The 27,817-nt window shown below is 40.6% G+C and overlaps 1 protein-coding gene across 1 annotated transcript in view; it reads right to left on the reverse strand.

Annotated features, from left to right (window-relative positions):
• Positions 1 to 27,817, reverse strand: part of LOC120039787 (zinc finger protein 850-like) — a gene marked incomplete at its 3' end in the record, with an annotated part of 135,897 nt that overhangs the window by 81,409 nt on the left and 26,671 nt on the right. Inside the window, exons 3-5 of the mRNA XM_038985166.1 lie at positions 27,324 to 27,328; positions 20,616 to 21,198; positions 16,567 to 16,571 (exon numbers count right to left, since the gene is read on the reverse strand). Coding sequence (XP_038841094.1) covers positions 16,567 to 16,571; positions 20,616 to 21,198; positions 27,324 to 27,328 — 593 coding nt within the window. The remainder of the gene's footprint in view (positions 1 to 16,566; positions 16,572 to 20,615; positions 21,199 to 27,323; positions 27,329 to 27,817) is intronic.

Consider the following 27,817-nt stretch of genomic DNA (forward strand, 5'->3'; position numbering starts at 1 on the left):
TCCCCTGTGTGCAAGAGCCCCCTAGATTCACAACTTCTTGACCCTTAACATTCCCAGCCAAGGGGAGAGATAGAGGGAGAGAAAGAGAGAGAGATATATTTCATTGAAGGTAAATTACATTTTCTTTCAAACCTTTTATTTTATTCAAAAACTTTAGTACAGTCATTTAAACATACATATTACAATTATTAATGTTTACTATGTAATATTAAATACTAAATTATGTCACTAATGTTTTTTACTAAAGAACTTTATATAAATCATACATGTTATTATTACATGTTGCAACACCACATGACAACAACATGGTAGCAACCCCACATAACAACATGGTAGCAACACAACATAACAACAACATGGTAGCAACACAACATGGTAGCAACACAACATGGTTGCAACCCCACATGACAACAACATGGTAGCAACACAACATGGTAGCAACACCACATAACAACAACATGGTAGCAACACCACATGACAACAACATGGTTGCAACCCCACATAACAACAACATGGTAGCAACACAACATGGCAGCAACACAACATGGTAGCAACACCACATAACAACAACATGGTAGCAACACTACATGACAACAATATGGTAGCAACACCACATAACAACAACATGGTAGCAACACCACATGACAACAACATGGTAGCAACACCACATGACAACAACATGGTAGCAACACAACATGGCAGCAACATAACATGGTACAAACATTATTTGGCACAGACAAGAGCACAAAGGCAAGAAGGTAGAGACAACAATACATCACGCGAAGCAGCCACAACTGTCAGTAAGAGTGTCCATGATTGAGTCCTTGAATGAAGAGATGGAGATTAAACTGTCCAGTTTGAGTGTTTCTTGCAGCTTGTTCCCGTCGCTAGCTGCAGTGAACTGAAAAGAGGAGCGACCCAGGGATGTGTGTGCTTTGGGGACCTTTAACAGAATGTGACTGGCAGAACGGGTGTTGTATGTGGAGGATGAGGGCTGCAGTAGATATCTTAGATAGGGGTGAGTGAGGCCTAAGAGGGTTTTATAAATAAGCATTAAACCAGTGGGTCTTGCGACTGGTATACAGAGATAACCAGTTTACAGAGGAGTATAGAGTGCAGTGAGGTGTCCTATTAGGAGCATTGGTGGCAAATCTGATGGCCGAATGGTAAAGAACATCTTGCCGCCCAATGTATCCTACCATGACTATATCCAACCCAACTACAACTACATGTGTTTCCACTATCATGTATCCTACCATGACTATATCCAACCCAACTACATGTGTTGCCACTATCATGTATCCTACCACGACTGTATCCAACCCAGCTCCATGTGTTGCCACTATCATGTATCCTACTTGGCTGAAGCTTTGATCCAGTGGAAGAAGTATTGAGGAGCAGGGAGGTTAAAGGCCACTTCGGGATACAGCTGTTACTCTACACTATCCCTAGATAATCCAGTAATGAGAGAAACTGAATAGAATATTTAGGGCCCTATCAAATCCGTTTTCTTTTCTTTTTTTAACCTAATTCCATTTCCTCCGTTTTTCCAGGTTTCTGATTTGTCCCTGTTTTTCTGTTTTTCTCTCTAAATCACACTGTTAATAGAAAAACAACAACATTGGATGTTCTAAGTCCACAACAATACTTAAACCACATCAGGAGACCACTTTTGAAGTCTGAGAAAAATCTAAGAAATTTTCATTTTTGTGTGTAGATACCCTTTAATTCAAGTGGCACCAGCAAGAGCCTTGCTTGGTTGGTGGTGTCTCTGTAGCACACATGTGATTGCAGAGTTTGCTGAACAAATCACAACAGGATTGATGCAAATAATCATGATATCATTATGCCAGGTAGGCATAGACTACTTTGTAGTTAACATTTAATTGACAAGGTTTTTGGGAAAGCTTTTCCATCAACCAGAAGATGGTTGTCATTAGCATAATCGCCCAACAGCTAAACATAATGGAAGACAAATGCACTCAGGGGCATTTCAGGGCTTTTTTCTCTTCAGAAAGTTGAAGGAAAATACAAATCACTTAGGCTAATTTAGACGACTTGCAGGCAGTGGGTTCAGAATAACTATGACATAAAAATGAAAACTCTTTAATCTGTCACCTAATCCTACCTAATGGGCAGGTCAGCCCTGGAGTAAAGTATTGGCTGTAAGAAGTAAGAGAAAACATAACACCTGTTTTTTTATTTTTTATTACCTCTCATGGCATTGCTTGCAAGAATAAACATTGTAATTAATATTTTTCCAATCTGCGTTACCCACTCCAGTCAGCAGATGGCGATTTGAGTCTTTCAGGGGATACTGCTTGCGTGACGTATAATCTAGTGGACGGAACTGGAGGCTTCTTCAACAGCGACAAAGGGCTTCTGATTCAACCAACGTGGTGATTTGCTAGCGAACCTAAAACCGAAACATTGAAGCGCTTTAGACCAATCTTGTGTATTTTACTCTTAGTGTTTAATTTGTCTACTCGTTCATTTAAACGTAATTTGCTTGTTAAATTAGCAAATGTGGTAAACTGATAATGCACTAGGCTAATCGGCCGGAGCATGAGTTCACTAAGCTCGACGGAGAAAGCTCTGGTGAAAGGAGAGGAAGAAGCTTTCAGGATGAAAAAGGAGGAAGAGGAAGCTATCACATTGAAAGAAGAAGAGGATGATATTACAGTGAAAGAGGAAGATGGGAAAGAGGTTGTCAAAGTGGAAGAGGAGGAGGTAGAAGCTTTCAGAATCAAAAAGGAGGAAGATGCAATAACATTGAAAGAAGAGAATGTAGTGAAAGAAGAGGAAGAACCTTTTAGAGTAAAAGAGGAAGAGGAGGCTATCTCAATTAAAGAGGAGGAAGACGTTTTGGGAGTGAAAAAGGAGGAGGCTGAAGATCGGATTACAAACAGTGAGTACTGTCTTAAAAACAGGGGCACTATGAAGTTCTTGAAATAATGTATTGTTTTAACGGGGCATTCTAAATCAAATCAAATGTATTCATAAAGCCCTTCGTACATCAGCTGATATCTCAAAGTGCTGTACAGAAACCCAGCCTAAAACCCCAAACAGCAAGCAATGCAGGTGTAGAAGCACGGTGGCTAGGAAAAACTCCCTAGAAAGGCCAAAACCTAGGAAGAAACCTAGAGAGGAACCAGGCTATGAGGGGTGGCCAGTCCTCTTCTGGCTGTGCCGGGTGGAGATTATAACAGAACATGGCCAAGATGTTCATAAATGACCAGCATGGTCAAATAATAATCACAGTAGTTGTCGAGGGTGCAGCACCTCAGGAGTAAATGTCAGTTGGCTTTTCATAGCCGATCATTAAGAGTATCTCTACCGCTCCTGCTGTCTCTAGAGAGTTGATAACAGCAGGTCTGGGAAAGGTAGCACGTCCGGTGAACAGGTCAGGGTTCCATAGCAGCAGGCAGAACAGTTGAAACTGGAACAGCAGCACGACCAGGTGGACTGGGGACAGCAAGGAGTCATCATGTCAGGTCGTCCTGAGGCATGGTCCTAGGGCTCAGGTCCTCCGAGAGAGAGAAAGAAAGAGATAATTAGAGAGCAGCATAAATACTGGAGGCTGAGAACGGAGGGGTTAGGAGACACTGTGGCCCCATCCGATGATACCCCCGGACAGGGCCAAACAGGAAGGATATAACCCCACCCACTTTGCCAAGGCACAGCCCGCACACCACCAGAGGGATATCTTCAACCACCAATTTACCATCCTGAGACAAGGCCGAGTATAGCCCACAAAGATCTCCGCCACGGCACAACCCAAGGGGGGGGCGCCAACCCAGACAGGAAGATCACGTCAGTGACTCAACCCGCTCAAGTGACGCACCCCTCCTAGGGACGGCATGAAAGAGCACCAGTAAGCCAGTGACTTAGCCCCTGTATTAGGGTTAGAGGCAGAGAATCCCAGTGGAGAGAATTGGAATTGACCCTATACATTTGCAACACAAACAATATTTGACAAAATCATGATGAAAAAGGCCATTTTAGACATATTCATGCCTCTTGATTGTAATAGATGGTCATAAGTTTACGTCTGTTTGCAGTTCTCGTTCACACAGGAGAGAGACGTGACTATCGTGGATCCTCAACAACATCCTGATGCTGACGAGTCAGAGAAGAGTCTCTCCAGATCAGAACACCAGATGGTACAGCTTGGTTTGGTCTAGCATACAGCTTGCTCTATCGGGGTCTGGGCTGGGTTTCTGTAAAGCACTTCATGACAACAATGACATCAGCATCCATAATGGTATGTGTCTGTGTCCCCTCTTTATGGTTACCAGGACAACGCTAGCCCTTCCTCCCTCCCGGAGTCCCCATGTCATGCCTTTCCCGGTAGCACCTTACTGATGGGTATGAAGAGGTTGTCTGTGCTGCTGGTGGACTGCAGGAAAACAACGGGGCTGAGTGGAACTGTGAGAGGAGGAGGAGAGAAGAAAGGATCAGATTTGACTCAAAGTAAGTGCTGTAGTTTAGTTTGAACAAATACAATAGATCTGCCAACTGGTATCTGTTACCAGGACAACCAGCAGAGTTCTGTTAGTTGACATGAAGATGGACTGGTATCTTTTACTAGTAGGGCTGTCACAGACTAATAAACATCTTGTTTGACTTAGTCACCTGTTCTTTCGACCAATCAATTGGTACACATTTTAAACGTGTATTTCTATATATACACTACCGTTGAAAAGTTTGGGGTCAATTAGAAATGTCCTTTTTTTTTTAAAGAAAAGCCTTTTTTTTGTCCAATAAAATAGCATCAAATTGATCAGAAATACAGTGTAAACATTGTTAATGTTGTAAATGACTGTTGTAGCTGGAAATGGCAGATTGTTTTATGGATTATCTACATAGGCGTACAGAGGCCCATTATCAGCAACCATCACTCCTGTGTTCCAATGGCACTTTGTGTTACCTAATACAAGTTTATCATTTTAAAAGGCTAATTGATCATTAGAAAACCCTTTTGCAATTATGTTAGCACAGCTGAAAACTGTTATGCTGATTTAAAGAAGCAATAAAACTGGCCTTCTTTAGACCAGTTGAGTGTCTGGAGCATCAGCATTTGTGGGTTTGATTACAGGCTCAAAATGGATCAATTAGCCTTTTAAAATGATAAACTTGGATTAGGTAACACAACGTGCCATTGGAACACAGGAGTGATGGTTGCTGATAATGGGCCTCTGTAAGCCTATGTAGATAATCAGCCATTTCCAGCTACAATAGTCATTTACAACATTAACAATGTCTACACTGTGTATATGATCAATTTGATGTTATTTTAAATGGACAAAAAAATTGCTTTTCTTTCAAAAACAAGGACATTTCTAAGTGACCCCGAACTCTTGAATGGTATTGTATATCCTAACACCATCCATGTTGTAAACAGCATTCTGCATGAATTCCGACTCAACTTGCAACAAAAACAATTTTATGAAATCTAATTTTGTTAGAAATCTAACATTGTTTAACATGGTCAAGTTCGGGTTTCTGTGCAATCTTCAGACACTCTAGAAGGCAACCAAACTTGTTTCATCATTCTACATTATGTATTGGCTATACAACACCTGAATTAGCCCATGAAGGGTCTTGGTCCAATGACCACCTATCGTTTTGAAACCTAGCTAGATAGCCAATGAGCTGGGCTTTCCAGCAGTATGTGAATGCCGTTTGTAGGACAAACAGCCATCATGCTAGAGCTGTGCACAACAGAGTTCATTCTCTGGTGAAAGGAAACAGGACGCACTGTAGTTTACGTTTCACAGCAGTTCGTTCTCTTCTACAAACTTCTCAAATCTGAAAAAGTTAAACATGGCTACTAAGAGTGGAAAAGCTAAATCTCAGTCCAAGTATAAACATTTTGATGATATTATTGCAGACATTGACCAGGAGAGTGACACAGAAGGAATGGATGAGGACTCTGTGAGTGACCACAGTTATGATTCCAGCGCGGAAGAAATGTTTTTGGAAGGAAAAGATCCACTTTTAGACCAGTAAGTAAAATAGGTTTTTGCTTCTCATGCTAATGCAGTTGTTTAAATGGTCGCATATTCATTTGATATTATATATATATATATATTTATACACACAGTCGAAGTTTACATACACTTAGGTTGGAGTCATTATAACTCGTTTTTCAACCACTCCACAAATTTCTTGTTAACCTCACTAGGGTATGTGGGACGGTAGCGTCCCACCTCGTCAACAGCCCGTGAAACTGCCGGGCGCCAAATTCAAAACAGAAATCCCATAATTTAAATTCCTCAAACATACAAGTATTTCACACCATTTTAAAGATACACCTGTTGTAAATCCAGCCAAAATGTCACTAGAGTGACAGCACCGCCAGCATTCAAAAGTGACCAAAACATCAGCCAGGAAGCATAGGAACTGAGAAGTGGTCTGTGGTCACCACCTGCAGAACTACTCCTTTATTGGGGGTGTCTTGCTAATTGCCTATAATTTCCACCTTTTGTCTATTCCATTTGCACAACAGCATGTGAAATTTATTGTCAATCAGTGTTGCTTCCTAAGTGGACAGTTTGATTTCACAGAAGTGTGATTGACTTGGAGTTACATTGTGTTGTTTAAGTGTTCCCTTTATTTTTTTGAGCAGTGTATATATATATATATATATCAAATGAATATGCGACCATTTAAACATCTGCATTAGCATGAGAAGCAAAAACCTATGGTCCTTTTTTTTCGATTAATTCCGTAAATGTCCATTTATTTGGCGCATTTGATCCAGAAAAACACCGGTTCCAATTTGTGAAACGTGACTACAAAATATCTCAAAGGTTACCTGTAAACTTTGGCAAAAAATGTCAAACTACTTTTGTAATACACCTTTTGGTATTTTTTAACGTAAATAATCGATAAAATTGAAGACGGGATGATCTGTGTTCAATACAGGATTAAAACCAACTGTAGCTAGCTTTCTGGTCACGAGCTTCTAACAAACAGGACACTTCGAGTGACCCTCCTTCAAGATGGCCGTACTTCTTCATTACACAAAGGAATAACCTCAACCAATTTCTAAAGACTGTTGACATCCAGTGGAAGCGGTAGGAACTGCAAGAAGGTCCCTTAGAAATCTGGTTTCCCAATGAAATCTCATTGAAAAGAGAGTGACCTCAAAAAAAAATCTGAATGGTTTGTCCTCAGGGTTTCACCTGCTAAATAAGTTCTGTTATACTCACAGACATGATTCAAACAGTTTTAGAAACGTCAGAGTTTTTTCTATCCAAATCTACTAATAATATGCATATCTTATCTTCTGGGGATGAGTAGCATGCAGTTTAATTTGGGCATGCTTTTCATCCAAAATTCCGAATGCTTCCCCCTACCCAAGAGAAGTTAACTGCCTTGTTCAGGGGCAGAATGACATATTTTTACCTTGTCAGCTCTGGGACTCGATCCACCAACCTTTGGGTTAGTGGCCCAACGCTCTAACCACTAGGTTACCTTATCGCCCCAAGGTTCCACATCATCAAGCAACATGGTCTGTTTGGTCCTGTTCCATTCACTCCATTCCATTGTTATATAAATAGCCATTGGAGGCTGTTGAGGGGAGGGCGGCCCACAACAATGGCCGGAATGGAGTAGAATGGAACAGCACCAAACAGACCATGTTGCTTGATACCATTCCACTCACCCCACCCCGGCCACCACTATGAGCCGTTCTCCCCTGACCAGCCTTATTTACCATTGATAAACACACACTTCACCGTCGTGATTATGTTCCCTCTACTCTATATAATAGACATCTGTTTATTTTACGTGTCGATACAGGGCTCATTTGTAGAAGTATTCTTACTGATTGTTTTTTCTTACACAGTGCCAGGGACTCGGATGAACAATGGGAACCCACAATGTCAAGGTGTCCATCCCCCACTAATTCAGACGCTGAAGCTGGTTCATCCAGCCGGACCCCTGCTGTCTCCTGCTCCACACCTTCCCCCGCCCGGCCATCTAGAGGTGTGAAGAGGCCAGCCCAGAAGCGGAGGAGGGCCAGTGAACCAGCGGCAACTACCACCGAGGCAGAGGACCGTTGGCACACTGTGCTAGAAGATGATGTGGAGCCACTTCCACCAACATTTAGACCGAAAAGGCAGCCAGGACCTCAGCTGGACAAGACTGTAAAGTACAGCCCCCTTCATCTTTTCCAGATGTTTTTCTCCTTGTCAGTTCTTGATTCGCTGGTGTCTAACACCAACAAGTATGGGGCTAAGAAACAAGCAGGCAAGAAAGAGGCATGGAAGCCCATTTCCATCCAAGACCTGTACTGTTACATCTCACTGGTTATTTACATGGGGCTTGTGAAGTGTGAAAACCTCAAGGACTACTGGAGAACGTCAACACTCTACCAACTGCCTTTCCCCACCACTGTCATGTCTTGTAAAAGGTTTCTGGCTATCTCACGGGCGCTTCATATCAGTGACCCACAAGTTGATGAGGACAATGACAAGAAGAGAGGCACATCAAGCTTTGATAGGCTCTGCAAAATCAAACCTCTCTACCCCAGCATGCTTGAGGCCTGCAAGACCCATTTTCAGCCCAACCAGAACCTGTCCATAGATGAGAGGATGGTATCCTCAAAGGCTAGAATTGGCCGCAAACAATATATGAGTAACAAGCCGACAAAATGGGGGTACAAACTGTTTGTTTTGGCCGATTCTGTGTGTGCCTACACTTGGAATTTTTTCGTTTACGAGGGGAAATCCATCTCAGACACCGGTAAAGGTCTTAGTTATGATTCCGTTATGGAATTATTGGATTGTCAACTGCTGGGTAAGGGCTACAAACTGTTTGTGGACAACTTCTACACAAGCCCTACCCTGTTCACAGACCTGAGGAAGCTGGATGTGTGGGCTTGTGGCACCATTCCTCCCAACAGAGTGGGCTTTCCGAAAACCAAGGTGAATGACATGCCCAAGCGGGCTGATCGGGGTACCATGAGATGGATTCGCGAAGATGGCCTGCTCTTTGTGAAGTGGATGGATACCAGAGAGGTGTCCTTCAGTGGCGATCACGTCGTCAGGCGTGTGAAGGACGCTAATGGTGCATGGACCACAAAAACTGTTCCCATTCCTGTAGCTATAGAGGACTACAACAAGAGCAATGGAGGTGTGGACCTGTCAGACGCGCTGATAGGTTACTTCAATGTTCTCCACAAGACAATGAAATGGTACAAGTCATTGTTTTATCATTTCATCGACATTGCTGTGGTGAATGCCTTCATCCTCCAGAAGGAAATGGCTAAGAGCTGTGGACAGCCCCCCATCTCACAGCTAGCCTTCAGAGAGCTGCTCATCCAGGAGCTTGCTGGCTACAGCAAGTCCAATGCAGCACCTTCTGTCCCTTCTACCTCTGTACCTTCTGCTCCTTCAACCAGTGGTGTTCACATGCCAAAATTCATCGCTGCAGGCATGAATGTGCCTCGGGGCAAAAAGGGCTCAGTAGGGAGGCTTCGTTGTGCTCTTTGCCACAAGAAATCCCCCGTCACCTGCACCACTTGTTCGGTGACCCTCTGCTTCACACCAGAAAGAGACTGCTATGGGCCTTGGCATCAGCAGCACAATATTGTGTAGAGGGCTGAGGGTCTTCACAATATTGTACATTGAAAGTGTAAATAGTTACCCTTGTTACTTTACATTTTTTTAATTTTGGGGGGGGGGTGTGTTAGAATAAATTTTTTGTATTTTGTATATAGTTATTTGCATCTAAATGTATCACTGTACCAATTCGGCCAATAGGGTACATTTGGGCAACTTGTGTGGGACACCTGGGTGACATCATGCTCAATGTCATGTAGCTCGCTCATTCCTGAAGGAATCTGTCTGAAACTTTGCTCAAATACTGTTGCCCTCTTATGTTCTTCTTCGAAATTATCCCCAGCATCATATCTGAATGTTTGGCTGTTCTTGTTCATTTGAAAGATGCAACAACAATAATTTTTTTTTTTTAAACATGTTTATTTCCTTGTATTTTCTTTTACCAGATCTATTGTGTTATATTCTCCTAATTTCAATCCACATTTACACAAACTTCAGTGTTTCCTTTCAAATGATACCAAGAATATGCATGTCCTTGCTTCTGGGACTGAGCTACAGGCAGTTAGATTAGGCTATGTCTTCAGGTGGAAATTGAGAAAAGGGGAGCTATCCCAAACAGGTTATACCATGACAAGAAAACCTGCTATTGAAAAGCAGAAAGTTTCACTGGAACTTTGTCAATATTATAATTACAAACCATCATGAAGTTAAGGCCACCAAGTAGAGAAGACATGATGAGGAATAAAATTCCACATAGAAGTGGGTCTTCTTAGGAATTGTTTTATCCAATTGATCTTAAGTATTATTTAAGGTAGTAAAGTCCAGACAATTCTGCCCACCATATTCATAAGTGTTCATTACAACAGTTTTAGTAAAACACCACATTTTCTTACCTTACAAAAATAAATTGAACTGTATTTTAAGACAATTAAATACTCTACACACACTTAATATTCAAACAGATTTGTTAGTAATGTGATATTGTACCCCCTAGCCCAATTGTCCTTTGTATATTATTTATAGATACTTGTGTTCCCACATGTACTTCCTGTATTGATTTGTTGTTAATAAAAATTGAAGGTAAAAAAGAATAATCTGCTTGAGTTGAGGAACAATTTTAGGTTTTTCTCACAAAGTTTATAGATTTATGTTGCAGTTAGTTTTCTCTCAAAACATATCTAACCATACAACACAGCGTGTTTAGTTATGTTAGCTAGCTAATGTGTTCATAGCTAGTAGCATGGAATCAGGACATAACCAAACTGTTGCTGAGATAATGGATGTTTAAACTTCCAAGGAGAAAAGAGGCATTGCTGAAACTCACTCATATGCTTGCAGTGTAAAAAAAAAGTGGGGTGAATGTGATTCATACCCGAATACCCCAACCAAGGAGCAACTTCCAAAGCAGCTGAGAAGTGAACCATCACTGAGCCAGTTACAGGACATCGTCCGCATCCTCACGGCTAAAATCAAAGAGAGCGCAGATGACATCATGGATTTGGTGAAAAATAACATTATCAGCATCGCTAACCTGAAGAAAGAGATTGATTTCAATGCTGAGGAAGTATAAACTCTGAAGCAGCAGAACGCAACATTGAAAATTCAGGTTGCAAAGCAGGAGAGGAAACTCCCCGAAATGGAGTCAAAGGTAAACAAGAATGACCGGTATGGTCGGAGATTGAATCTTCGAATTTATGGAATAGCAGAAAAATCTGACGAGAACATCAAAGCAAGAGTGAAGGACATTTGCAGGGCAATAGTCCCGGAGGAGCAGCGAAATGTTGTTGCAGGTTCTCTGGATGTAGTGCAGCGTCTGGGTAGGCTGAGAGATGGGGAGAACAACCAGCCACCACGACCAGTGAACATGAGATTCATCTCCAGGACAGCGAGGGATATGACATGGAAAATGACTATTTAAAGAACAACAACCTGAGGTTCAAGGAGGATCTGACAGCATTTGACAAATAAGCTCTGAATCGTCTGTGGCCGATGATTGAGAGAGCAAGGAAGAGGGGAAAAGTGAATAGTTTGCAGGACTGAGTTTTATTTGCATCTGATAAAACTTTATATTTCTTGAGGAAAGAGACTTGTTTGTGTGAGTCAAGCTTTCTTTTAGATATATTTTATTTATGGCAGGGAAATTCACACTGACACTTAATGTTAGCTTGAAGGCTATTCGTTTTACTAATCTATGGCACAATGTTTTGCAATTGGATAAAACTATATATATATATATATATATAATTTAGGTCAACAATATATATAATATATATATAATTTAGGTCAACCACTTGCAAAGGACTGTTTTTATTTGCAACTAGTAAAAACTTTCTTTTTGTGAGAACCCGCTTCATGTGAACGTATACAAGTTTAATATTATTCATATAGTCACTGTGATAGTAAATGTCAATTTCTGTTTTTTCTATTAATGCCAGGGGAATCCGTAATATTTTGAAAAGGAAATCGTTATTTTTGTATTGTAAGGGTAAGAGTGACGACTTTTATTTCATTCAAGTAACTCATGCCTGTTCCACAGATACTGCTTTTTGAAGTGTCAATGGGGGAATGATATTTGGTTTTCATTTGGTACTAATCGCTCAGCAGGAGTCACTATTTTAAAAGGCAACTTTAAGGGTCATATATTGAGTCATGAAGCAGATAATACAGGGAGATGGATTATACTGTTGGTAGATGTCAACCACATTCAATTCATTGCTGTAAATACTTATGCTTCCAATAGCAAGTCAAGTAACTGTATTTTATTTAGAGACATTGAGAAGAAAATAAGTCAAATGATGTCTACATTTCCATTGGCCAAAGTAATATGGGGTGGAGATGTTAACACAGTATTATTACATGATAATCTAGATAGATGGCCTCCTAAGGATAGCAATTCTGTTTGTGAGATAAGGAATATATGTCTAAGGTTAGGTGTTCTAGATATTTGGAGACATAAGAACCCAGATACGATTATGTTTACATGGAGTACCAAAAATGTATCTATACAATCCCATATTGATTTCTGGCTGATATCTGAAGATATGGCTGACAAGGTTGATACAGTCTCGATTGAACCATCAATTTTAACAGATCACAAAGGGATCTCAATAAAGAGAAATATGCATGGTTTGTCAACAACAAAAAAATAGTTGAGGTTACTGGAAAATGTATGACTTTACTTGAGAATTAAGTATTTAAGAAGGAAGTAGCAGGAATTATTGATAAATACTGGAATTGTGCCTGTGTTATGAATACGGGAGCTAATGAAATTTGATATAAGGCTGTTGGCTATTTCAATGGGGAAAGAAATTGCTCGTGCCAAGAGAGAGAAAGAATATGACATCATAAAGGGAATAATGGATTATACTGAACTAACTAATCAGGAATTACTGGAGCTATCATCATTGCAAATGCAGTTAGACTGTATCTACGAGGAAAAGGCCCGGGGAGCGTTTGCAAGATCAAGAAGAAAATGGATGGAAGAGGGAGAGGAAAATACAAAATATTTCTTTAATTGAAAAAGGGCAGGCGAAAAGACTTCCATATGTAAATGAATGATTAATAATACTCCCAATGAAAATCCAAAAGAAATGTCTCAGCATGTTGCCCAGTTTTATCAGAATCTGTATACATCAGCCCAGTCAACTTCCAATATGGATCTTTTCTTAGACAATGTAGCAAACATTGCTAAGAAGATAATGATTTCAGGGATTGTTGTGATGATGAGTTATCTGAAATTGAGATAAAAGACTGCATTAAAAGCCTTAAGGACAATAGGTCACCTGGAAATGATAGTTTAATACGTTTTTATAAAGTTTTTTAAAGCATTCAATGATAAATTGATTCCTTTCATTCTTGCTATGTTCCAAGAATCAATAGAAAAAGGGGAGTTACAGGCTTCCTTAAAGCAAGGTGTAATTACTTTGATTCCCAAACCTAATAGGGACAGTCTTTATATAGACAACTGGACACCCATTAGCCTGTTGAATAATGATGGGAAATGATTTGCCCTGGATAGAGGTTGAAACAAGGCTTGCATCATATAATTGATGAAGAACAATCTGGTTTTATGCATGGCCGACACATTAGTAATAACATCAGGTTGATCTTAGACTATAATGACCTCCTCCTTGATGATAGCTTTCTTATGTTTGTTGATTTTTATTAAGCTTTTGACACTGTAGAACATTAGTTTATGTTCAAAGCAATACGTTATTTGGGGTTTGGGGACTTTTTTTTAAAGCAGTCCAAACTTTATATAGTGGTTGTACTAGCTCTGTAAAATTAGCTCACAGGACATCCCAAAGATTTGATATTGGCCGTGGCATTAGGCAGGGCTGCCCAATTAGTCCATTTCTATTTTTATTGGTTACTCAAATTATGGCTCTTCATGTCAAGAAAGGGAATTTTCAAGGTGTTTCAGCACTTGGCAATGAATTTAAACTGTCAACTGGCTGACGATACCACTATATTTCTAAGAGACAGGAAGGAGGTTTCTAAAGCAGTTTCCTGTATTGAAGACTTTTCCTTCGTTTCAGGTTTGAACATTAATACCAATAAGTCAGTCTTATTTCCACTGAAGGATTGTGTTTTACAGGAAGTATATGGTATCCCAATGAAAGATACGGCTACTTATCTTGGAATTGTTATATGAAAGGATGAAAAACAAAGGAGTGAATTAAACTTTAACTTCATTATTGAGAAAACAAAGAAGATATTGAACCTCTGGTTGATGAGAGATATTTCCTTATATGGTTGGGTTTTATTGCCCAAAGCTGAAGGGTTATCCAGATCGGTTTATGTCTCGTTATCACTTGAATTATCCCCTAAAACTGTAAAGGACTTAGATAAGATTCTTTATAGTTTTATTTGGGGGAACAAGCCTCACTATCTACAGAAAGATATTCTCACTAATACCCAAGAACAAGGAGGTTTTGAGGTTTTAGATTTCAATACTCTAAATAATACTTTTAAAATAAATTGGATTCTGAAGTATATTAAGAACCAGAACAGTATTTGGAATGTCTTCCATAAGTATTTATTTGATTCTGTTAGTGGTTTAGAATTTTTGCTTCGATTGTAATTTTGATGTTGATAAAATCCCAGTAAAATTGGCCAAATTCCATAAGCAGGCGATTTTAGCTTGGATGTTAGCGTACAAACACAATTTCTCCCCTCACAGATACTTTCTACAGAACAACTAAGATATACGATTTAAAAATAAGTCTCTTTTTTTCGTAACTGGTTTGAGAATATAATTATTTTGGTTGGTCAGTTACTGAATGAGAATGGATATCTACTCTCATATGGGGAATTTCTTGATTAGTTTAAAATTCCAATAACCCCGAAAGAATATGCAATTGTTTTTGATGTGAATCCAAGGGGGGTTGTATCTCTTTTAAATTCCTCTGTGGTCGATGTAAGTAACATAGATTTACATGAAAATATATTCATTGACAATATTAACATCAAAGATAAATGTAGTAATAAACAGATTGGGAATAATGTTTGTGACACTACAATTCCCTCAGCAAGATTCTTTTGGTCTAATATCTATGGTGATATACAATGGGGGAAAGCATGGTAAATTGCAAACAAATATTGTATCAGTAACAAGGTAAAGGAAGTTTCATTTAAAATGTTACATAGAATTTATCCTGTGAAACATGTTTTGAAAAGATTCAAGCTGAATAGTGACTTTAAACGTGATTTCTGTGGAATGGAGAAGGAGACCATTTAGCATTTGTTTCTGCCTGTATTTATAGTAGAATTGTTTTGGATTGACATACAGAACTTTGTTACAAAAAAATAGGACTGGTTGTACTATGTAATGATTTATTTCAGAAAGTCTGACATTGATAAAGATGTAGTATATTTAATTCAACTGCCAATAATATTAGGTAAATTTGATATTCACAAATGCAAATTGTACTACTTTAACTAAAATGAAAAACAAAAAGGCAATTAAAACTTGTATTATTAATGAATATGATTTGTTTGTTTAGGATTCCTGGCAATGTAAATAGTTTGTATGTATGCTTGTTTGAATGTGACTATTCCTCTTTTGTTTGTTGATATTTGTTAATATTTTTTATTTATTAACAATAATAAAAACTAAAAAAATCTGCTGACTAGTTTGGGTGACACAGTTTGGGAAAATGTTAATTACATTGTTTATTCTTGCTAACAACTTAATACAAAGTATTTTCAAAGTAACCAGATCTGTGTTTACTGACCCACAGGAGGCATTTTTCCATGCTGTCATTGTAAATAGGAATTTCTTCCGAGGCTGCTGTTCATGCTGGGAATGTTGATTGGCAATTCAGTTTGGTAAACTAAGAAAACTATAATTTCTATAGTAGATTTTGATAACACAATAAACATTGGACATACTCAGAAGTAAATACCACACCTTTTAATTCCATGTCATTTATTTCACTACTTTCACAGGATGTTCTGCTACACTGCCTACAGGAAGTTATGCTACACTGCCTACAGGAAGTTATGCTACACTGCCTACAGGAAGTTCTGCTACACTGCCTACAGGAAGTTATGCTACACTGCCTACAGGAAGTTATGCTACACTGCCTACAGGAAGTTCTGCTACACTGCCTACAGGAAGTTATGCTACACTGCCTACAGGAAGTTATGCTACACTGCCTACAGGAAGTTATGCTACACTGCCTACAGGATGTTATGCTACACTGCCTACAGGAAGTTATGCTACACTGCCTACAGGAAGTTCTGCTACACTGCCTACAGGAAGTTCTGCTATCTTATGTCTTCATTCCTACAGCCTTCATCACCGCCCCCGGAGTCTCTTCACTGTCTGATCTTCAGCCCCATGTTCACAGGAGAGCCCACCTGCACTCAGCTGGGCAGGTGCCTTAACAGGAAAATGATATGACATCACACAGGGAGAAAGGCAGGAGCAGTGGTGCCCTGTATGTCCAAGGTGTCTCTGGACCAGATGACTGTAAAATAACTTTGTGACCGCTGCTGAGGTAAAAAAAAAAAAGGCCATAAACATTTGCTTAATTGATTGTATAAATAGAAGTCCTATTACCAGTCAGGTAGGAAGTAGCAGTGAAGTCCTATTACCAGTCAGATAGGAAGTAGCAGTGAAGTCCTACTACCAGTCAGGTAGGAAGTAGCAGTGAAGTCCTATTACCAGTCAGATAGGAAGTAGCAGTGAAGTCCTACTACCAGTCAGGTAGGAAGTAGCAGTAAAGTCCTAATACCAGTCAGATAGGAAAAAGCAGTGAAGTCCTATTACCAGTCAGGTAGGAAGTAGCAGTAAAGTCCTACTACCAGTCAGGTAGGAAGTAGCAGTGAAGTCCTATTACCAGTCAGATAGGAAGTAGCAGTGAAGTCCTATTACCAGTCAGGTAGGAAGTAGCAGTGAAGTCCTACTACCAGTCAGATAGGAAGTAGCAGTCCTACAACGACACAAAATGTCACCTGTGGATATTGATCCAACACCACGTATTCAAACCAGCCCACTGGGCACAGACGTGTTGAACGTCTAGTTTCTCTTTACATTTCTTTGAGTCCTCAACTAAAGTGAATTCAACATGAAATCAACACAAAATGTCACCTGTCATTGGATTTAGGTTGCCAGTTTGGTGAAAAATAAAAAATACCTGTTGTTCATGGCTTTTTACAAATCCAATCAGTTTTCCACATTAATCAAACATCATCACATGGATTTGTTTTGTTGAAATGACGTGGAAACAAAGTTTATTCAACCAGTGGAAGGCTTGTAAATGACCCCAGGAAAGGAAAACAAAGAACTCTTTACTGAGACAATGATAAACAGCAATCCGTGGGAGAGTTGTGGTGGATATTATAAAATAAGGATCTGCTGGAGTCCAAGTCAAACCAAGATTCTTTATTTCTGAGCTCAGAGAATAACAGTTACACAGCGCAGTGTAGACAGTCTGAATTCCTGAAGCATTGAGTGATGAGCACATATCTTTATAGTTTCCTGTTCCTGGGCGGGACTTTATTCATACAAGGACGCAGGTGCAGCTGGTTTGCAACGCAGGATGATACTCCCAGGAACAGGAGATTATAATAGGACAGTTTCACAAGGTTAGTCTGTGGTGGTTAATTTCTGTATTACCAAATGAGGAGAGATAAACTTCACACACCAATCAGAGTTATACTTAAACTACATCTTTAATAATAAGATCTTTGCAATGACTTTCAACAATTCACTATTTCTAATGAACCGTTGAGAGTGGCAACACAATGGCTGCTGAGATCTTTTATAGCAAAGATCCACCCCCTAGTCGACATAACAAACCACAGATATTAGGAACAGTTCACAAAGTGAGATTTTATAATGAGAAAGGAGTATCCCGTAGCCAGATAGCATTCGCTATAAATTATCGTTCAGTTTGGTCCCTAAGACGAGGTTCTAATCTCGTTCCTGGTACTTCATAGCACAAAAACACCAACTCATCCAATGGCATAACTCAATTGTCAACTCTAGATACTCCCATCTCAAGTAAAACCCCTTCTTGACCCCACTCCTGGACAAGCTCACTGAGGGGAGTGAGCCTCTAGGTCATACACTATCCCAGGATAAGTGCAACATCAGAGAGGACATACAATGGTTCCAGACACTGCCATACACCTCCCCCCAATGCCAAAGGAGGGAGTGACTTGCGCACAGACATTGTGGAAACCAGTAATTGGTTCCCCATTAATCACACCATCCCTTCACATAGTTTAACAGATACAGTGGGGAGAACAAGTATTTGATACACTGCCGATTTTGCAGGTTTTCCTACTTACAAAGCATGTAGAGGTCTGTCATTTTTTATCATAGGTACACTTCAACTGTGAGAGACGGAATTTAAAACAAAAATCCAGAAAATCACATTGTATGATTTTTAAGTAATTAATTCGCATTTTATTGCATGACATAAGTATTTGATCACCTACCAACCAGTAAGAATTCCGGCTCTCACAGACCTGTTAGTTTTTCTTTAAGAAGCCCTCCTGTTCTCCACTCATTACCTGTATTAACTGCACCTGTTTGAACTCGTTACCTGTATAAAAGACACCTGTCCACCCACTCAATCAAACAGACTCCAACCTCTCCACAATGGCCAAGACCAGAGAGCTGTGTAAGGACATCAGGGATAAAATTGTAGACCTGCACAAGGCTGGGATGGGCTACAGGACAATAGGTAAGCAGCTTGGTGAGAAGGCAACAACTGTTGGCGCAATTATTAGAAAATGGAAGAAGTTCAAGATGACGGTCAATCACCCTCGGTCTGGGGCTCCATGCAAGATCTCACCTCGTGGGGCATCAATGATCATGAGGAAGGTGAGGGATCAGCCCAGAACTACACGGCAGGACCTGGTTAATGACCTGAAGAGAGCTGGGACCACAGTCTCAAAGAAAACCATTAGTAACACACTACGCCGTCATGGATTAAAATCCTGCAGCGCACGCAAGGTCCCCCTGTTCAAGCCAGCGCATGTCCAGGCCCGTCTGAAGTTTGCCAATGACCATCTGGATGATCCAGAGGAGGAATTGGAGAAGGTCATGTGGTCTGATGAGACAAAAATAGAGCTTTTTGGTCTAAACTCCACTCGCCGTGTTTGGAGGAAGAAGAAGGATTAGTACAACCCCAAGAACACCATCCTAACCGTGAAGCTTGGAGGTGGAAACATCATTCTTTGGGGATGCTTTTCTGCAAAGGGGACAGGACGACTCTACCGTATTGAGGGGAGGATGGATGGGGCCATGTATCGCGAGATCTTGGCCAACAACCTCCTTCCCTCAGTAAGAGCATTGAAGATGGGTCGTGGCTGGGTCTTCCAGCATGACAACGACCCGAAACACACAGCCAGGGCAACTAAGGAGTGGCTCCGTAAGAAGCATCTCAAGGTCCTGGAGTGGCCTAGCCAGTCTCCAGACCTGAACCCAATAGAAAATCTTTGGAGGGAGCTGAAAGTCCGTATTGCCCAGCGACAGCCCCGAAACCTGAAGGATCTGGAGAAGGTCTGTATGGAGGAGTGGGCCAAAATCCCTGCTGCAGTGTGTGCAAACCTGGTCAAGAACTACAGGAAACGTATGATCTCTGTAATTGCAAACAAAGGTTTCTGTACCAAATATTAAGTTCTGCTTTTCTGATGTATCAAATACTTATGTCATGCAATAAAATGCAAATTAATTACTTAAAAATCATACAATGTGATTTTCTGGATTTTTGTTTTAGATTCCGTCTCTCACAGTTGAAGTGTACCTGTGATAAAAATGACAGACCTCTACGTGCTTTGTAAGTAGGAAAACCTGCAAAATCGGCAGTGTATCAAATACTTGTTCTCCCCACTGTACATTCACATATAAAGACAATGTTCCCTCCTGTCCTCTTCCCTTCCTGATATTCTGCATAGCACCAGGGACATGTGAAAGACAAGCCTGACCTCTCCCCTCTCTGGGCCCCAGGTGACTGAGCCCCAGCTGAGGGAAGAAGTGCAACTGCCATCACCAGAGTCCGAAGGGATACATTCTAATAACAAGTATATCACATCAGCATATTATGCAGATAAGACATCTTAATTGTCTATGTTACCCAACTAATTCTGATTCATCCACCACAAGTCACATACTCAGATATGTGGACACATACAATTAACATTTTGCATAACAGAGTCTGTGAACATTTTCATTTCATTAAATCATCAGTGGGCCAACATTGCAAATGTAAACAACGGAACAAATGCATCACATCCAAATATCACTTGATTATCTGCAGTGCTGGAAGAATGACACACAGATAAACACACACACAGTGTCAGAGTTTAAAAAAGGACCATTTAAAACAGAAGGAATCTGACCAACTATATATTCAAACTCCATATTCAATTCATGTTTTCTAATAAAAACATACAAATATATGTTTTAGTATACTTTGTACAATTCAAGTTCATATAGTAAAAACAGGTCATCATTATCAGTCAACAATATAAGACAGCAAGTCCCTTGTGTGTATTCTCTCATGCCATTTCAGCTCCCCCGGCTGGTTGAAACTCCTTCCACATTGGGAGCAGTGGTAAGGCTTCTCCCCTGTGTGTATTCTCTCATGTTTTTTCAGGTTCCCTAAATTGTTAAAACGCTTTCCACACTGGGAGCAGTGGTAAGGCTTCTCCCCTGTGTGTATTCTCTCATGCCGTTTCAGATCCGCAGGCCAGTTGAAACCCTTTCCACACTGGGAGCAGTGGTAAGGCTTCTCCCCTGTGTGTATTATCTCATGGTTTTTCAGCTCCCCTGGCCAGTTGAAACACTTTCCACACTGGGGGCAGTGGTAAGGCTTCTCCCCTGTGTGTATTCTCTCATGTTTTTTCAGGTTCCTTAAATCGTTAAAACTCTTTCCGCACTGGGAGCAGTGGTAAGGCTTCTCCCCTGTGTGTATTCTCTCGTGTTTTTTCAGGTTCCTTAAATCGTTAAAACTCTTTCCGCACTGGGAGCAGTGGTAAGGCTTCTCCCCTGTGTGTATTCTCTCATGCAGTTTCAGATTCCCCGGCTGGCTGAAACCCTTTCCACACTGGGAGCAGTGGTAAGGCTTCTCACCTGTGTGTATTTTCTCATGTTTTTTCAGGTTCCCTAACAGGTTAAAACACTTTCCACAGTGGGAACACTGGTGTCTTCTTGTTGGTTTGGACATCCCTGGCTCTGGTTCCTCTGAGTCTGGTCTTTCTCCTGCCAAAGACAGTGTGCTTTTAAAAAAAGAGACCTGAATGAAACCTCCACATGATAAATAGGCCTTGCTACGAGGGTAAATCCTAATCAGATCAGATCGCTCAATAACCTAAGGCCAGTTTTAACAATCTTGGTGTGATTTTAAAACAAATGTTGTAGAGTTTCCTGGTAATTACTGACAATGTTTACATTAATTATTTATTCATTCTGTTTTACAAGTCAGAACACAAAAAACTAAACCGTTCTTGGACACTCAAGACACAGATGTTGCTTAATTCCAATCGAGCAGGTGGTTCTAAATATATAACTTTCATAGCTGTATGATACAGAATGCGACCTACAGTCGTGGACAGAATGCGACCTACAGTCGTGGCCAAAAGTTTTGAAAATGACACAAATATTAATTCCCACAAATTTTGCTGCTTTAGTGTCTTCAGATATTTTTGTCAGATGTTACTATGAAATACTGAAGTATAATTACAAGCATTTCATAAGTGTCAAAGGCTTTTATTGGCAATGACATGAAGTTAATGCAAAGAGTCAATATTTGCAGTGTTGACCCTTCTTTTTCAAGACCTCTGCAATCCACCCTGGTGTCAATTAACTTCTGGGCCACATCCTGACTGATGGCAGCCCATTCTTGCATAATCAATGCTTGGAGTTTGTCAGAATTTGTGGGGTTTTGTTTGTCCACCCGCCTCTTGAGGATTGACCACAAGTTCTCAATGGGATTAAGGTCTGGGGAGATTCCTGGCCATGGACCCAAAATATTGATGTTCTGTTCCCCCGAGCCACTTATCACGTTTGCCTTATGGCAAGGTGCTCCTTCATGCTGGAAAAGGCATTGTTCGTCACCGAACTGTTCCTGGATGGTTGGGAGAAGTTGCTCTCGGACGATGTGTTGGTAGCATTCCTTATTCATGGCTGTGTTCTTAGGCAACATTGTGAGTGAGCCCACACCCTTGGCTGAAAAGCAACCCCACACATGAATGGTCTCAGGATGCTTTACCGTTGGCATGACACAGGACTGATGGAAGCGCTCACCTTGTCTTCTCCGGACAAGCTTTTTCCAGATGCCCCAAACAATCGAAAAGGGGATTCATCAGAGAAAATGACTTTACCCCAGTCCTCAGCAGTCCAATCCCTGTACCTTTTGCAGAATATCAGACTGTGTGCAGAAGGACTCACACCTGCCTGCTGCCATTCCTGAGCAAGCTCTGTACTGGTGGTGCCCCGATCCCGCAGCTGAATCAACTTCAGGAGACGGTCCTGGCGCTTGCTGGACTTTCTTGGGTGCCCTGAAGCCTTCTTCACAACAATTAAACCGCCCTGAATCCTTCTTCACAACAATTAAACCACTCTGAAGCCTTCTTCACAACAATTGAACCGCTCTCCTTGAAGTTATCGATGATCCGATAAAGGGTTGATTTAGGTGCAATCTTCCTGGCAGCAATATCCTTGCCTGTGAAGCCTTTTTTGTGCAAAGCAATGATGACGGCACGTGTTTCCTTGCAGGTAACCATGGGTGACAGAGGAAGAACAATGATTCCAAGCACCACCCTCCTTTTGAAGCTTCCAGTTTTGGGGGGGATTCAGTTCATTTGCATGGCAAAGAGGGACTTTGCAATTAATTACAATTCATCTGATCACTCTTCATAACATTCTGGAGTATATGCAAATTGCCATCATACAAACTGAGGCAACAGACTGAAAATTCATATTTGTGTCATTCTCAAAACTTTTGGCCACAACTGTACACACTTCCTTAAACATAAAATAAGTAAATAAGTAATTTTAAGTGGAAGTCCAAAACTTATTTTTACGTCGAAGACACAAAGCACATCAGTAAAATCTCCCCGTTGTCGAAAGGGTTCGACACCTGCTGTTTAAATGGACCAATTTCTTATTTAGACGTTCACAGATTTTCAACATTTTGACTATCGCTGATGTCATATTTTGGGTAAAGTAAAAAATAAAGTGAAATATTTGGGAAAATGTTCCTAAAACTGAGAGTAACTACAATAAACAAAAATATTAACGCAACATGTAAAGTGTTGGATGTTTCATGAGCTGAAAAAAAAGATTGCAGAATTTTTTACATCCCTGTTAGTTAACATTTATTCTTTGCCAAGATAATCCATCCACCTGACAGGTGTGGCATATCAAGCTGATTAAACAGCATGATCATTACACAGGTGCACCTTGTGCTGGGGAGAATAAAAGGCCACTAAAATGTGCAGTTCCGTCACACAACACAATGCCACAGATGTCTCAAGTTTTGAGGGAGCGTGCAATTGGCATGCTGACTGCAGGAATATCCACTGGAGCTGTTACCAGATAATTGAATGTTAAATTCTCTACCAGAAGCCGCCTCCAACGTCATTTTAGAGAATTTGGCAGTACATCCAACTGGCCTCACAACCACAGAACACATGTAACGACGCCAGCCCAGGACCTCCACATCGTCTGAGACCAGCCACCCGAGTTGTATTTCTCTTTGTAATGAAGCCCTTTTGTGGGGAAAAACTCATTCTGATTGCCCTCCAGGGCCCACCAATGGCTGCGCCCCTGCCCAGTTATGTAAAGTCCATAGATTAGGGCCTCATTTATTTATTTACAATCACTTACTCATATAAACTGTAAATCGTTGTTTATATTTTGGTTCAGTATACACACACACAGAGCATTCGTTAAAAACTTCTCTAGGATAGGGGGCAGCATTTTCACGTTTGGATGGAAAGCATATCCAAATTCAACTGCCAGCTACTCATCCCCAGAAGATAAGATGTGCATATTATTAGTAGATTTGGATGGAAAACACTCTCAAGTTTCTAAAACTGTTTGAATCATGTCTGTGAGTATAACAGAACTTATTTAGCAGGCGAAACCCCGAGGACAAACCATTCAGATTTTTTTGTTTGTTTTTGAGGTCACTCTTTTCAATTATTTTTCATTGGGAATCCAGATTTCTAAGGGACCTTCTTGCAGTTCCTACCGCTTCCACTGGATGTCAACAGTCTTTAGAAATTGGTTGAGGTTATTCCTTTGTGTAATGAAGAAGTACGGCCATCTTGAAGGAGGGTCACTCGAAGTGTCCTGTTTGTTAGAAGCGCGTGACCAGAAAGCTAGCTACAGTTGGTTTTCCTCCTGTATTGAACACAGATCATCCCGTCTTCAATTTTATCGATTATTTACGTAAAAAAAAAACTAAAGTTGTATTACAAAAGTGTGAAATGTTTTGGCAAAGTTTACAGGTAACTTTTGAGATACTTTGTAGTCATGTTGCGCAAGTTGGAACCGGTGTTTTTATGGATCAAACGTGCCAAATAAATTGACATTTTGGATATATATCGACGGAATTAATCGAACAAAGGGACCATTTGTGATGTTTATGGGACATATTGGAGTGCCAACAAAAGAAGCTCGTCAAAGGTAAGGCATGAATTATATTTCTATTTTTGCGTTTTGTGTCGCGCCTGCAGGGTTGAAATATGCTTCTCTCTCTTTGTTTACTATGGTGCTATCCTCAGATGATAGCATCGTTTGCTTTCGCCGAAAAGCCTATTTGAAATCTGACATGTTGGCTGGATTCACAACAAGTGTAGCTTTAATTTGCTATATTGCATGTGTGATTGAATGAAAGTTTGATATTTATAGTATTTTAGTTGAATTTGGCACTCTGCATTTTTACTGGCTTTTGGCCAGGTGGGAGGCTAGCGTCCCACATATCCCAGAGAGGTTTTAAGTATTTAGACCCCATCACCTTTTCCAAATTTTGTTACATTTCAGCATTATTCTCAAATTGATTCAATTGTTCCCCCCCCCCTCGTCAATCTAAACTCAGCAAAAAAAAGAAACGTCCTCTCACTGTCAACTGCTTTTATTTTCAGCAAACTTAACATGTGTAAATATTTGTTGGAACATAACAAGATTCAATAACAGACATAAACTGAACAAGTTCCACAGACATGTGACTAACTGAAATTGAATAATGTGTCCCTGACCAAAGTGGGGGGGGTCAAAATAAAAAGTAAGTCAGTATCTGTGGTGGCCACCAGCTGCATTAAAGGAGGCCTGTAGCTTCTAATGATGAATTACTATGGAGTCTGATGCTTTAAAGGAGAAGTTTAACCAAAATCCAGAAACTCATAAGTGATTCCATACATTGAAATAATCCAGTGGATTATTTCCCTCTCCCTGTAGTGCTGTACTGAAACAGCTGCAAAACGTGACTCGTGACGTTGCTGGATGCGGACCTCGCTCTGCTGCTTTGACAGTTAATTTGTTATTTTATTACAGCTTTGGCCTTTGTCTTTCACCTGGAGTTGTTTATTTATGTCTGAGAAGAAAAAAAAATTCAACATAAAACATATACAAAATAAACCCAGCAAAAACAATTACGAGTCTTTTTCAGGACCCTGTTTTACAAAGAATATTCAAATTCAAACAAAGAATAAAAATCCAAATAACGTCACAGATCTTCATTGTAAAGGGTTGAAACACTGTTTCCCATGCTTGTTCAATGAACCAAAAACGATTAATGAACATGCACCTGTGGAACGGTCGTTAAGACACAAACAGCTTACAGACGGTAGGCAATTAAGGTCACAGTTATGAAAACTTAGGACTCTAAAGAGGCCTTTCTACTGACTCTGAAAAACACAGAAAAAAAGATGCCCAGGGTCCCTGCTCATCTGCGTGAACGTGCCTTAGGCATTCTGCAAGGAGGCATGAGGACTGCAGATGTGGCCAGGGCAATAAATTGCAATGTCCGTACTGTGAGACGCCTAAGACAGCGCTACAGGGAGACAGGACGGACAGCTTATCGTCCTCGCAGTGGCAGACCACGTGTAACAACACCTGCACAGGATCGGTACATCCGAACATCACACCTACAGGTACAGGATGGCAACAACAACTGCCCAAGTTACACCAGGAACGCACAATCCCTCCATCGGTGCTCAGACTAGAGGTCGACCGATTATGATTTTTCAACGCCGATACCGATTATTGGAGGACCAAAAAAGCCGATACCGATTAATCGGCCGATTTTTATTTATTTATTTGTAATACTGAAAATTACAACAATACTGAAGGAACACTTATTTTAAGTTAATATAATACATCAATACAAGCAATTTAGCCTCAAGTAAATAATGAAACATGTTAAATTTGGTTTAAATTATGCAAAAACAAAGTGTTGGAGAAGAAAGTAAAAGTGCAATATGTGCTATGTAAGAAAGCTAACGTTTCAGTTCCTTGCTCAGAACATGAGAACATATGAAAGATATTTCCCTCTATACCATTTGTATTTCATTAACCTTTGACTATTGGATGTTCTTATAGGCACTTTAGTATTGCAAGTGTAACAGTATAGCTTCCGTCCCTCTCCTCGCTCCTCCCTGGGCTCGAACCAGCAACACAACGACAACAGCCACCATCGAAGCAGCGCTACCCATGCAGAGCAAGGGGAACAACTACTAGAAGGCTCAGAGCGCGTGACGTTTAAAACGCTATTAGCGCGCGCTAACTAGCTAGCCATTTCACTTCGGTTACACCAGCCTCATCTCGGGAGTTGATAGGCTTGAAGTCATAAACAGCGCAATGCTTGACGCACAACGAAGAGCTGCTGGCAAAACGCACGAAAGTGCTTTTTGAATGAATGTTTACGCGCCTGCTTCTGCCTACCACCGCTCAGTCAGATACTTAGATACTTGTATGCTTGTATGCTCAATCAGATTATATGCAACGCAGGACACGCTAGATAATACCTAGTAATATCATCAACCATGTGTAGTTAACTAGTAGTTATGATTGATTGTTTTTTATAAGATAAGTTTAATGCTAGCTAGCAACTTACATTGGCTTACTGCATTTGCGTAACAGGCAGTCTCCTTGTGGAGTGGAACGAGAGAGAGGCAGGTCGTTATTGCGTTGGACTAGTTAACTGTACGGTTGCAAGATTGGATCCCCCGGGCTGACAAGGTGAAAATCTGTCGTTCTGCCCCTGAACAAGGCAGTTAACTCACCGTTCCTAGGCCGTCATTGAAAATAAGAATGTGTTCTTAACTGACTTGCCAAGTTAATTAAAGGTATAAAAAATAAAATAAAATAATAATAATAATAATAATTCGGCGCCCAAAAATACCGATTTCTGATTATGAAAACTTGAAATCTGCCCTAATTAAATCGGTCATTCCGCTTAATCGGTCGACCTCTAGCTCAGACTGTCCGCAATTGAATGAGAGAGGCTGGACTAAGGGCTTGTAGGCCTGTTGAAAGGCAGGTCCTCACCAGACATCACCGGCAACAACGTCGCCTCTGGGCACAAACCCACCGTCACTGGACCAGACAGGACTGGCAAAAAGTGCTTTTCACTGACAAGTCGCGGTTTTGTCTCCAGGGGTGATGGTCGGATTCGCGTTTATCGTCAGATTCACGTTTATCGTCGAAGGAGGGGATTTGTAGGTGGAGGGGCCGTCATGGTCTGGGGCGGTGTGTCACAGCATCATCAGACTGAGCT

The sequence above is a fragment of the Salvelinus namaycush genome, unplaced genomic scaffold, assembly GCF_016432855.1.
Source record: "Salvelinus namaycush isolate Seneca unplaced genomic scaffold, SaNama_1.0 Scaffold3, whole genome shotgun sequence".
Classification (NCBI taxonomy): Eukaryota; Metazoa; Chordata; class Actinopteri; order Salmoniformes; family Salmonidae; genus Salvelinus; species Salvelinus namaycush.